General features: G+C 34.7%; 2 protein-coding genes across 3 annotated transcripts in view; both read left to right on the plus strand.

Moving 5' to 3' along the window:
• The window catches only part of LOC143074149 (uncharacterized), a 638429-nt gene that overhangs the window by 360828 nt on the left and 263769 nt on the right, over window positions 1–13832 (plus strand). The window lies entirely within an intron of this gene.
• The window catches only part of LOC143076429 (uncharacterized), a 376981-nt gene that overhangs the window by 340477 nt on the left and 22672 nt on the right, over window positions 1–13832 (plus strand). Inside the window, exon 7 of one of the 2 annotated variants that reach the window (XM_076252205.1) lies at window positions 12740–13051. The exons of the other annotated variant lie outside the window; for it this stretch is intronic. Within the exon in view, the coding sequence (XP_076108320.1) occupies window positions 12740–13051 (312 nt within the window). The remainder of the gene's footprint in view (window positions 1–12739; window positions 13052–13832) is intronic. 2 annotated transcript variants of the gene reach the window in all.

Consider the following 13832-nt stretch of genomic DNA (forward strand, 5'->3'; position numbering starts at 1 on the left):
GTATACTCTGTATGATGTAAACGTGTAGGTCGGGTGCTTAGTTAGTCGGATAAATCTTGCAAACTGTGTGCCAAATTTCACTTAAATAGACAAAGTTCACCATTCTGTCATTCGTGGAAAATTATTGAATAAATTATCCTAAGAATATAAATGCACCCTCAATATAGGTAAACGAAAATTTGGCGCAATACATTATCAAAATGCCAAATTCAGCAACCTGTCATAAAAAAACACCTGAAAAGATGTTCATCTTTATATATGTATATACATGTACTAACACCAGGTACATAATTTAAAAGTTTAAGTTTAAAATTGTAGTCATAAGAATCTTCCATATAAACCCTATATACAGAGTGAGGAACGGACTGTCGAACGGACACGGGTAAAACAAAATGCTCCCAGCATTTTGTCAAGGGAGCAAACTATATATTAGCATGTATGATGATTTTCTATTTTATAAATCATTTGGTGACAAAGTATCTTTTTGAATAAGTTGTTCATAGTGGAATGGGTATTGGGAGATCTCAAATGTAGCAGCGTAGATAGATAGATAGATAATTTTATTAACCAATCATGGTGCCCAAAATTTGAGCTATACAATCAAATGAAAATTTACAAAATAAAGCACATAAAATGATTAGAATGATTAAAGTACATTTAAACAAAAAACCACATGAATACACATTTACACTAATTAACCTGATATAAACCAAGTTATTGACAAAACATAGTTGTTATGGGTGCCACTGTGACCTGGAGAAATTACATAAATCTTTATAGTTCTAGGTCTATGGGAGACAACTCCTGATCAATTTTATTTCCTATATATATATATTAGTGTTGTCAACGGTACCGGTTAACCGGTCGAACGACCGAATACCGAATACCAAAAGCGCTAACCGGTTAACCGGACTTTTTTTCAATTTTGATAGATTTTATATAAATTTGTATTGAAATCTTTAAACAGTTTGGTTTTATTTAAAAAATGTCGTCGTGGTAATTAATTTGACAGATCAGTTGTCCAGTAAATTGATTGCTATTGTTATTGCGTAAGCAAGCTATAACATTGAAGTCATGTGGTCTTTGATGGAAACTAGGATGGAAAGTTGTCTCCTTGGCAACCATACCACATCTCCTTATTTCATAATGGATTTCGTTTTCTTCTGAAATACAAGAAATATAGAGACTAACAAATACGTGCTAGGAGACTGAAATGTGTTGCTGTTTTTTTTATAATGTGACATTTGTTGTGAACATGTGATGTTATAATGTGATTGATTTAATACTTGCCATACTAAATATACTTATTGAATTTCCAATTCAAAGGACCAATGAATCTTTACTAAAACTATAAATTAGCAGTAAAACACTACTCGTCTATCCTACATTAGTCACGTGTTATCTAGATGTTTTTGGTTTTGTGTGCCGTTAATTCGCCAGTTGCTGTTTTATTGTATATCCCACATTTCAATTTATGCACACACAGAAATAACAACACTTTTAATTTACATAACCACTTGTATACTTGTCCTTATAACACTGTGAATACTCTCTGGATTTTCCCGAAGCCTATGTGAGTAATATGCAACTCCCCTTAAAGGCACTTTTGCTAATCGTCTGTGAGTCGTTTTGTCTCCCCCACTTTGTGCAAAGGTGTGTTTTTTATCAGCTGTACCTGTACATCACGTCGAACTCAAAACACCAAAAACACACACATCCCAGAGGACCAAAGTGCAAATTAATATGAATCTAAAGTGAGGGGATGAACAGCTTTTGAGGGAGGTGGATGGTGGGGAGAGAGGTGGGAGAAGGCGGGGCGGGAGGTTGGAGCCAAAAATTTGGGGGATAGAAAAAAAGATTCTAAAAGTGGGAGGTGGGAAATAGGGGCGGGAGTTAGGAATAGGGTTCCCCCTGTCCACCCTTCTCAAATCAATATGATTTAAATATCTTCTTGGATATTTGTCCCCCGCGCGATGCATTGTGTGGGACATAGAAATACCGGGCGTGCGTCCGTTTGTCCGTCCGCGGTCTTTTTAGCTCTCTCACGTGTACAATTCTTGCCAGATTTTTTATAAAACTAATATATTAGGTTTATATCAGTATTGCCGCTGACAAGTTTGAAAATCAGTTTTTATTTTTTAAAGAGTTATGCGCCCTGGAAATATTAATTTTATGGAAAATTGCATTTGTAAGCGCTCTCGCGTGTACAATTTTTGACAGATCTTTAAATAACTTATATCAATTATATTGAAGGTTTATATCAGCATTGTCCTGGATAATTTCGATAGTCAGTGCGCCGATCAAATGTTTTAAAAGGTTTATGCCCCTATGAAATATCAATTATATCGCCGGGAAATTACATTGCATTTGCTCTCAAGCCTTTATTTCTCAATTGACGATGTTTATAAAAATAAATCAAAAAACAAGCAAATTTGTTTAAGTTATAATGACCTTTGATAGATATAATATATACAACGCGGGGAAAAAGGGCGCGATTGGAACTCTATTCTTTGTATCTTTTTGCCTTTTGAATAAATAGGATAATGAAAATATTTTTTTTGTTTGCGTTCCAAACGCTTTTCTGGATTTACCTCCATCGAAGCACCGGACATTTTCGTTTATTGAGGGGCCACAGGTTTTTAATGAATCGTTTGATTGTAAATTTCGAGAAAATAATTTATTTCAGAATGGAATTGAAAGTAAAAAATGTAACGGGATCTGAATGATTTAATTTTATTTCGTCCCAACCAAGTACACATTTAGTCTTGACATCCCAAGCCTTTGTTAACTTTCTCCTTATTCCGATGTTGCTGTCCTGTATAGACTGTGCTTATACGATTACAATGCTAGTAGTTTATTCTAAACAAGCTTCCGAAATCTTATAGGACTTCTTCTGTACAGTCCAATTAATTTTACAGTTTACACTTGAAAAATAGCCGGAAAGTTGTTCAGCCAAATAGCCAAGTTCAACTACCCTTCTTTTTTCATTCCATGCAAACAAACCATTTTCTGTCTGACTTTATACGTCTGCCTGTATGGAGGTCCCCCCCACCCCCACAAAATTCTATCGGTATTCTTTTCCAAATAAATTTCCTTTTACTATTTTGCTAGCGACGTTTTTCGATGACCATTTAACGCGAATGGCTTCTTAGCGGAATTGTGGTACAATTCCCCGTATTTTCACACATTTCGTTTCTATAATTTCGATTTCTACTTTCACTGAAACGAAATTTCACCGGGGAACGGCGTGCATCATTAATAAGAATGTATTGCAAAAAAAAACCAAACTAAGAATAAATGAATAAAAAGCTCAGTCTGTTATGAAGAACTTGAGGGAGACGACGAAGCAATCCAATGTAGAGGTTAATTGGCAAACATGTTTAATGGCACTACATGGATAAAACCAGAGGATTTCGAATATCTGGCAAAAATTATAAAACAAGAGGTGCGAGCATCCTTAACTTAACGAATATCTGGCAAAGATTCTAAAACAAGAGGAGTGAGCATCCTTAACTTAACAAATATCTGGCAAAAATTCTCAAAACAAGAAGAGCGAGCATCCTTAACTTAACGAATATCTGGCAAAAATTCTAAAACAAGAGGTGCGAGCATCCATGCATATACATGTATCCTCTACTTTTCTTTCCAGAATTTGATTACATATAGTTTTAAATGTTATCTTTGAAAATCTTGTAAAATCCTTGTTATTTTTTCATCGCTTTTGAAAGAAAAAAAGGTGCTAGCCTAATGTTAAATGTATGCAAAATCTAAAGAGAATTGTTCCCGCCAAATGTTCAATGGCTTATATCTCGAAAACAAGCATTTTTTTCTGCTTTTTTAGTTCCTATATTTATATAATTATCAATTTATAACAGTCTTTAAAAAAGTTTGTTATTTTGAAACAGAGTACGTAGCGATTTCGAACATTCTTAACAATGCTTTTCTGCAAAATATTTATTACGGTTTTCACCTGCAGAAATTTTTCAAGCATAGGCTACGTTTCACTCCCCTGCGTCTATTCATCCCTTGGTAGAAAAGGCGGGATGTATACATCAAACATGGAGTGGAACTTCCTTTTTACTGGGTTTATACATATAAAACATATTGCTAAAATGGTAAAATTTTAATTTCACAGTATGGCATGTATATTAGGTATGAATTATTTGATTACAAGTAAATCGCAACATGCTCTGATGAGTTTATATTGAAACCTTGTACACCATGACCATGTACACAGGAGGTTTAATGGTTATCTACACCACAGGAGTTCAAATGTTTTGAAATAAAATATAAATTACTCTTTAAATTTTTATCGTATAAATGATAAGGGTTTATTAAAGGGGGGATGCTGTTTCGCAATGGTGTGAGGATATGAACACAAAAGCAGTTCCATTCTACATATTTTAATTGGCCACATCATAACAAGAGAATGCCCATGCTACGTCAGCAATTTATTTATTAGTACATTTTGGTTGTGCAGGTCTATCTAAATGTCTAAATTAATTCTGACTGAATTCTGATATGGAACTTTTAATAGTATTCACTGAATTGTTACAGATGCTAGCTTATATTTGTCATACCTTGTTTCCTCAATGGAAGCAGGACAAATCGCCCCACTGGCAAAACGCCCCACACCAAATCGCCCCACTTTTTCACATACTCGCCCCACTTTAAAAAAAAAATCGCCCCAATCTGGTTTACCAACTCGCCCAACTTTGTAAAAAAATCGCCTCACTTGTGAAAAGGGTTAAATCCCATCAACTTTTCCCTGTTAACTCCCCCCACTTATTTAAAAATCTACTTCAATATATAATTTTCAGTTCTACCAACTAGCCCCACTTAAATGAAAACTAATCTACACAGAAGACCAAAAAAAAAAACGAAATTTATTAAACCAATATTTTTTAAATCAAATGATGTTTAACATTCTTAAGTTGTTAAACCTATTTCTCTTATGGCAAAAAGTTTTATGTGCGTGGCCTATTTGTTGCGAGTTGTGTTGCTACGGCTGTTTTTCTTTGCAACGCGTACTGATCTTTCTCTTATGGTTGGGGCCTGTTATCTAATTTGTAACAAGTGTATTGACACGTTTTTCTACAATAATTAACAAATAGCTCACTTGTTGCGCCTAAAAAATCTTCTTTTTTATCAAATTTTATTACATTCTGAAGCGGCACAGAAGCCAGAAAACGCCCGGTGTTTATGTATGACACCGGAAGCATACCTATGACGTCACGTAGTGTAGGGACCAAAGAAGATAACATCTTTTCGCGGAATTTTCTTTAATGAAGATTTTACACTGAAATTGTGATTGCCATAGGCTCGTTTATTATTATTGAAATTAAATAACTCGAGTTGATATCAATCGATATCTAATTCTCACTCGTTATGAAACCTATAATAATCATACAATTTAAGGATTTAAATTAACATTAATTTGATTTTATAGCCCTTCACTAAAGTTTTCATAGGTATTGAAGTGGCGCAGGGACATAGATATACAACGGGATTGCATCTTTTTTCATAAGTGGGGCAAGTTGGCACTAATAAATTCATCGTGGTTTATCTATTTGTCATGAGTGGGGCGAGTTGGCAGACCTTATTTCAGCAAAATGTTAACCCTTTTCATAAGTTGGGCATGTTGTCCAACCTATTTGCAATGTGATTTTAAACTTTTTAATAAGTGGGGCGAGTTGGTAAACAAGATTGGGGCAGGTTTGTGAAAAAGTGGGGCGATTAGGTGTGGGGCGATTTTCCAGTGGGGCGATTTGTCATGGATTCTCCTCAATGAACACAATTTTTTCAATTAATTTTTAACCGGATTTTGTGACAAAAATGTCGGTTATTGATTTGGGGATGTATGGCGGGCGGTCGGGCGGCCGGGCAGTTAGGCAGTCGGGCAGGCGGCAATCAAATGTTGTCCGTGCATTAATTCATGAACCGTTCAGCCAAAGCTTTTAAAATTTTAATATGTTGTTACTGACAACTAAATGAAGGTCAACTTCAATAATGACGATTGTGACTTTTACCGTTCAGGAGTTATGGTTCTTGAAAGATTGAAAAATGGAGTTTTCAGTCCTGTCCGTGCATTTACGCATGAACTGTTCTACCAAAGCTTCCCAAATTTTTTTATGTTGTTACTGATGACAAAATGGAGGTCAAGTTCAATAATGACGATTTTGACCTTTTCCGTTCAGGAGTTATGGTTCTTGAAAGATTGAAAAATGGAGTTTCCAGTTGTGTCCGTGCATTTACGCATTAACTGTTCTACCAAATGAAAGCTTCCCAAATTTTAATATGTTGTGACTGATGACAAAATAGAGGTCAAGTTAAATAATGACGATTTTGACTTTCACCGTTCAGGAGTTATGGTTCTTGAAAGATTGAAAAATGGTGTTTCCAGTCATGTCCGTGCATTTTCTCATGAACCATTGAACCAAAGCTTTTGAAATTTTTATATGTTGTTACTGATGACAAAATAGAGGTCAAGTTCAATAATGACGATTTTGACTTTTACCATTCAGGCGTTATGGTTCTTGAAAGATTGTAAAGTGGCGTTTCCATTCACGTTGTTGCATTTACTCATGAACCATTCAATCTTAGAAGCTTTTCAAATTTTAATATGTTGATACTGATGACAAAATAGAGGTCAAATTTGATATTGACGATTTTCACTTTCACCATTCATCAGTAATGGTTCTTGTGATATTGCCAGGACACAAATAAATATTAATAAATCCGGTTTGCTGTCGTTGTGACAGCCTCTTGTAATGTTGTAATTTGCGTATTCATACTTTATAAACATATAGCCATTCATATGATGAAGACATAATCTTTCAATCAGTTTAATTGAGGTCTGGATCTGGCATGCCAGTTAACTGCTAGTAGTCTGTTGTTATTTATGTATTTTTAGCTCACCTGGCCCGAAGGGCCAAGTGAGCTTTTCTCATCACTTGGCGTCCGGCGTCTGTCGTCGTCCGGCGTCGTTAACTTTTACAAAAATCTTCTCCTCTGAAACTACTGGGCCAAATTTAACCAAACTTGGCCATAATCATCATTGGGGTATCTAGTTTAAAAAATGTGTCCGGTGACCCGGCCAACCAACCAAGATGGCCGCCATGGCTAAAAATAGAACATAGGGGTAAAATGCAGTTTTTGTCTTATAACTCAAAAACCAAAGCATTTAGAGCAAATCTGACATGGAGTAATATTGTTCATCAGGTCAAGATCTATCTGCCCTGAAATTTTCAGATGAATCGGACATTCCGTTGTTGGGTTGCTGCCCCTAAAATTGTAATTTTAAGGAAATTTTGCTGTTTTTGGTTATTATCTTGAATATTATTATAGATAGAGATACACTTTAAACAGCAATAATGTTCAGCATAGTAAGATGTACAAATAAGTCAACATGACTAAAATGGTCAGTTGACCACTTTAGGAGTTATTGCCCTTTATAGTCAATTTTTAACCATTTTTCGTAAATCTTAGTAATCTTTTAGAAAAATCTTCTTCTCTGAAACTACTGGGCCAAATTTAACCAAACTTAGCCATAATCATCATTGGGGTATCTAGTTAAAAAAATGTGTCCGGTAACTCGGCCAACAAACCAAGATGGCTGCCATGACTAAAAATAGAACATGGGGGTAAAATGCAGTTTTTGGCTTATAACTCAAAAACCAAAGCATTAAGAGCAAATCTGACAGGAAGTAAAATTGTTCATCAGGTCACGATCTATCTGCCCTGGAATTTTCAGATGAATCGGATAATCGGTTGTTAGGTTGCTGCCCCTGAATTGGTAATTTTGAGGAAATTTTGCTGTTTTTTTTGTTGTTATCTTGAATATTATTATAGATAGAGATAAACTGTAAACAGCAACAATGTACAGCAAAGAAATAATTAAAGATAAGTCAGTATGACCAAAATAGTCAATTGACCCCCTAAGGAGTTATTGCCCTTCATAGTCAATTTTTAACAATTTTCTTAAAATTTGAAGATTTTCAATAACATTTTCCACAGAAAGTACTGTTATAGATAGAGATAATTGTAAGCAGCAAGAATGTTTAGTAAAGTAAGATCTACAAACACATCACCATCACCGAAACACAATTTTGTCATGAATCCATCTGTGTCCATTGTTTAATATTCACATAGACCAAGGTGAGCAACGCAGGCTCTTTAGAGCCTCTAGTTTTTAATTAGTTCACTAAATTCAAATTATTAACTTGCAGTTAAAACTATAGGTTTTTGTCTCGCCTGAAACGAAAGTCGTGGAAAGCGAGACTGAGATTGCTTTTACGGGGACGGCTTAGTAATGATAGCGTCAACAATTGTTTTAAGATTTCTGCTTAAGTTAGTTTAATAGGAACTTGTGATAGACATTAATATTTAATATAAAGTGGCATTGCTATCAGTACACATCAATTTGATGACTGTTTCGAGGCCCTGACCCCTAGGTCATGGTCCAGCAACTTTGAATAAACTAGCAATTTTCAATGATACGTTTCTGCTTAAGTTAATTTGATAGGAACTACTTGTAGTAGATCATTGTAAGGCTTAAATTAAAATATTGTTTGTTTGCAGTTTACCAACCGACCCTTGAAAATCCTTTCGACTGTGAAAATTTTATTGCTTTAAATTTGAAGAATTTTTTTTTAATACTTCTATTGACGCGATCCGGAACTTTGGGTCCTTTCCGGAAATGATTTAAAGTCTGGGTCAATTACGCATTTCAAGTTCGGTTTTTATTAGCTTCCCGTCAAGCGTTCATGTGACCATTTAACATTTGTTTAATGATAAAGCACATGGAAATTGTTTACAGGTATCCATGAAGTCACGGAGGAGTACTTTATGCTGTCGTCTCGTGTCAATTTTAAGACAAACAACAAACAAAAAAGTTTATTAGTAAACTGTTTATACAGATTCAGGCACATGTAATTATGTGTAATGATATCATTGACGATGATGCAGCGGATATTCATAACCGACACGATAACCATTCTGTCTCAAACAAATTGGGTACAGAATCTGTGGAGCCTGACTTTATGGAACCAATTTCAGTGGTTAAATAATTCGACAGCAGCTTGAAGTATGGCATATTTTCTACAAATCGTTGTGAAGACGACAAAGATGAAACCACTCCTCCGTGACTTAAATCTTCATGGATATCTGTAAACATGCCTGTACGGAGGAAGGGCTCATTTGAAATGTTAATGGATCATATAGATCATGCCAAATAAATAAGAAGCAACCCTAACTACACAAAGATGTAGAGAAAATGAATGGTTAGCTTGAAAAATAAATATACTCTCTCTATATTAAATCGATTGCAATGAGTATGCTCCTTTAGGATAAAAGGGGGGGGCTGCCCCACTCATTGCAATTATTCTCTTTCTTACAATATTAAATATACCCAAACTGTGTGGGCTGTGTGAATTCAATTAAAACATGTCCTTAGGAGCTATGCTGCCAATTTTTTTTATGCATTAAAAACATTTCAGTACAGACCATTTACTTTTATTAAATGGGGTGCTATGGATTTCACCCCATACTTTAGATTTCTTTGGTTTTCATTAAAGCCTGGCAAAAATATAACCTTATCACATATAATTAAATATTGTTAGAAATATGAAAACAGTCGAATGTCTTAATACTTTTTTTTCAAGTTGCCTTTTTTTCAATTGAGGAAGATTCAATGGTTATTTTTTTTTTATTAAAAATACTCTCTTTAATACATTGTCTTATAAATCTTTAATATCTACATTTTTCTGATGAAAATACTCTACTCATGAAAACATTCTAGTCAAGAAGCATACATGTCTGAATATATTTCTTTAAAACAGTTCTAGTCATAATGACATTACTTGTTTATAAGTGTTCCAGTATTTAATAATTATACCATATTTTATGTCATAAATTGGATAATGACACTTTGTTAAAGTTTCAGTTTTGGTTAAAAAGTTTTTTTTATCTGAAAATGCCTGTTCATATGATGTTGGTTTTCAGCATGTCCAGTGTTTGTTGTTTTAAAATGGTTTTTTTTTCTTCACAAGAAACTTGGTTTAGTGTAACTGCTTGTTTAAACTGTATTTTGGCTGATAAATAAAATATTTTTCCTACCTACCGACCCTTCAGTCTGAAGGTACAGTCAGAAAACTGCAAACAAAAAAAATTTTTAAGGTTGGCCTTAGCATATTTTTTTAAGCAATAATATGAAATCAAATAGAGCTAGAAAATAAAATGTGGTTGCTGAGAAGCTATCTATATCTATTTATATTTATATAAATAAGAAGATGTGGTATGAGTGCCAATGAGACTACGCTCCATCCAAGTCACAATGTTTAAAAGGTAAACAATTATTGGTCACAGTACGGCCTTCAACACGGAGCCTTGGCTCACACCAAAGAGCAAGCTATAAAGGGCCCCCAAATGACTAGTGTAAAACCATGCAAACTGGAAAAACCAACAGTCTAATCTATATAAAATACGAGAAACAAGAAACACTTATGAACCACACCAACAAACGACAACCACCGAACAACAGGCTCCTGACTTGGGACAGGTGCATACAAATGCAGCGGGTTTAAACGTTTTAACAGGCGCCAACCTTTATGTTAATATTAGCTATAGGTTATATGACAGTTGGTTCTAATAGCTGATTAGGAGGTAATCTTAATGGTTAATTATATGGCGTCTAGACTACATTACACATGAAATGATGATACATAAACATATTATCCAGTCCATGCATTGTTAATTGTTTATATTAGGCTTTTTGTAATGTGGATGTATACGTTTTAGTATGTTATAAATCAAATATTAGAATTTGAGTCAAATCGGTGAACATCAATTGGACAGTTATTTCCCCTTTAAGAAGTTGTTGCATTAAATGATGATTGTTTATTAATTTTCTTGTCCATCATATACTTTTTATACGCCTGTTTACAGGACGTATTATGGTATAATACTTCTGTCCGTCCGTCCGTCCGTCGTCAACATGTCGGACATTAACTCAAAAACGCTTCAACCAATTTGCATAAAACTTTGATGAATTGTTCATATCTATGTATGTGAGCTCCCTTTCATATTTTATTAGATTTTACTTTTCTGAGTTCTGGGGTTTTATTCATAAATAAAGGGGGGATTTTCCAGTTTTCGGAAAATAGCTCATAAAATGCTTTCACCAATTTGCAAGAAACTTTGGTCAATTGTTTATATCTATTCACATGGCAGATCACGTTTGATTTTTATAAATTTTAGATTAAGCTCCCTTTCAATTTTTATTAATTTTAGATTTTACACTTCTGAGTTATCAGTCAGAGCTGAGACATAAACAAGTCGATTTTTGGTTTTGACTTAAAGAAGTCAAAACATGTATTTCTTATAAAAACGTGTGTTCAATTTTAGACTTATCTAAGTCAGAAAGTAACAGACTTAAGCTTTATTTATGTTGATGAAAAAACTTAATTTTACTTGGAGGCCAAAGTACACCACATATGACAGCAAAAACCTGTCTGATAGTTCACAAGGACTTGAGCTATCTATATTTAATTATCTAATTAATTGAACATCCTCACTAAACACAGATGTTTAACCTCATTAAGTGTGGTTCCAGGTGGTTGCATTGTAAGGTTAATTAACATTATCTCCGATTTTTTAGACTCTCATTTATATTTTTCTTTAGAAGACAGATCATTCTCTTTGAATTTTGTCATTATTTGATTTAGATGCATGACCTCTTTATAAATATGCATGCATGGGTCTTGAAGTTAACCAATTTTGATAACTTATGGACTTGTAGGAGTCGATATTTGCAACTTCTTGATTCTGGTTAATTATTTCTTGCTTAACAATATGTGACTTATTGTAGTCATAGTTTGTCTTGTATTAAAGGGAGACAAATCCTAAAACTTGCAAATTTAGACCTCTATAAGCATAATGAGTCAAAAGCAGATTCAGACTAGCTTACATGATTTATTTATGTCTGAGCTCTGACTCCTCTAGTTGGCCATGGTGTTGTCAGACTCCTCTAATTAGCCATGGTGTTGTCAGACTCCTCTAATTGGCCATGGTGTTGTCAGACTCCTTTAATTGTCCATGGTGTTGTCAGACTCCTCTAATTGGCCATGGTGTTGTCAGACTCCTCTAATTGGCCATGGTGTTGTCAGACTCCTTTAATTGTCCATGGTGTTGTCAGACTCCACTAATTGGCCATGGTGTTGCCAGACTCCTCTAGTTGGCCATGGTGTTGTCAGACTCCTCCAATTGGCCATGGTGTTGTCAGACTCCTCTAATTGGCCATGGTGTTGTCAGACTCCTCTAATTGGCAATGGTGTTGTCAGACTCCTCTAATTGGCCATGGTGTTGTCAAACTCCTCTTATTGGCCATGGTGTTGTCAGACTCCTCTAGTTGGCCATGATGTTGTCAGACTCCTCTAGTTGGCCATGATGTTGACGGACTCCTCTAGCTTGTCTAGTTTGCCATGGTGTTGGAACCCCCCCTTTTTTAACAATCAATGCATTGGTATGAGAACATATAGTTGGAACCCCCCTTTTATTCCTGGGTTAGGAAAACCCTTTTAAGAATAGCTGGATCAGCACCTGTTATTTTCAACAAAGAAAAATTACTCCTGCAATTAATATTTAATGTAGTAACTTTAACAAAACAGCCAATCATAGTGAGAAAAAATATGTGTGTGAAAGAGGAAGAGTATATTTCATTCATACCTTTTTTATATTTCAGTTTTAAATAAACACAAAGTTAAACTACAAAAGAATTACATGATGTTTGTCCATGGTGTTGACTCCAAAACAGACATAACTGACCACCTGTATCAGTCTGATGTTTTAAGTACTGAAGAAAAAGAGGAAATTTGTAATTCTTCACTCACTCAACAGGAAAGTAATAGACTTTTATACAACAAATTGATTCGCAAAGGTGGAGATGCATACACTCACCTTCTTGAAGCTGTAAGACACGGAGAATACCAGGATGTTGCTTCAGAAATGGAGAAGACAGAATTGTCAGAACAAGAAATACAATTGTGTCAAATAGGTAATTATAGCAGATTCTGAAATTAATATTGTACCTGATTTACTTACATGACTTAGATGATTCCAATATATATCATAAATTTTACATAATTATAAAACTTATAAAAATCTGCCCATTTTCTTATACATCAGAGCATATTGAGTGTATCCATTCAGAGGCGGAATTTTAGGGGGAAGGGGACCAGCCCCTTCTCCCCCTTTTGTGAGAAAAAAATTTGTTGATTATTTAGGGAATCACTGAAGCATGACTGGAGTGGGCCCCCCTCTCAGGCAGTCAGTGCCCCCTCCCAATATATTAATCGGACACACCATATGCTAAAAAAAAATGAAGTATACAATTCAACGAAAAAAAGACACGTTTTCATCAATATATATGTTTAACTGTAAGAGGAATGATCTAGTGTTGGAAACAAACATATTGCTAAATCAGAAAAGAGAGAGGAACTAAAAACTGGTTTTTAATTAGTTTGAGCCTGCAACTTCTGTTGCAGAAAGCTTGAAATAGGGATAGTGATCCGGCGGCAGCGGTGTTAGCTAACTTCTTAAAAGCTTAATATTTCAGAAAGTGAAGACCTGGATCCTTCTGCTTTGTATAAAGACGCCTTATGTTACGAAGTTTCCGTCTGTTCTATGTCCATTGTCCTTGATTTCATTGTCATGGTTCAGTGACTACTGGAAAAAAAGTAAAGAATTTTAGTATTCTTAATTTCTCTCTTAATATGAGTAATAGTATAACTATATTTGGTACATGTATGTTCGTTCCTTACAAGGTCTTCATCATG

This window comes from Mytilus galloprovincialis, chromosome 5, assembly GCF_965363235.1.
Source record: "Mytilus galloprovincialis chromosome 5, xbMytGall1.hap1.1, whole genome shotgun sequence".
Taxonomy (NCBI): domain Eukaryota; kingdom Metazoa; phylum Mollusca; class Bivalvia; order Mytilida; family Mytilidae; genus Mytilus; species Mytilus galloprovincialis.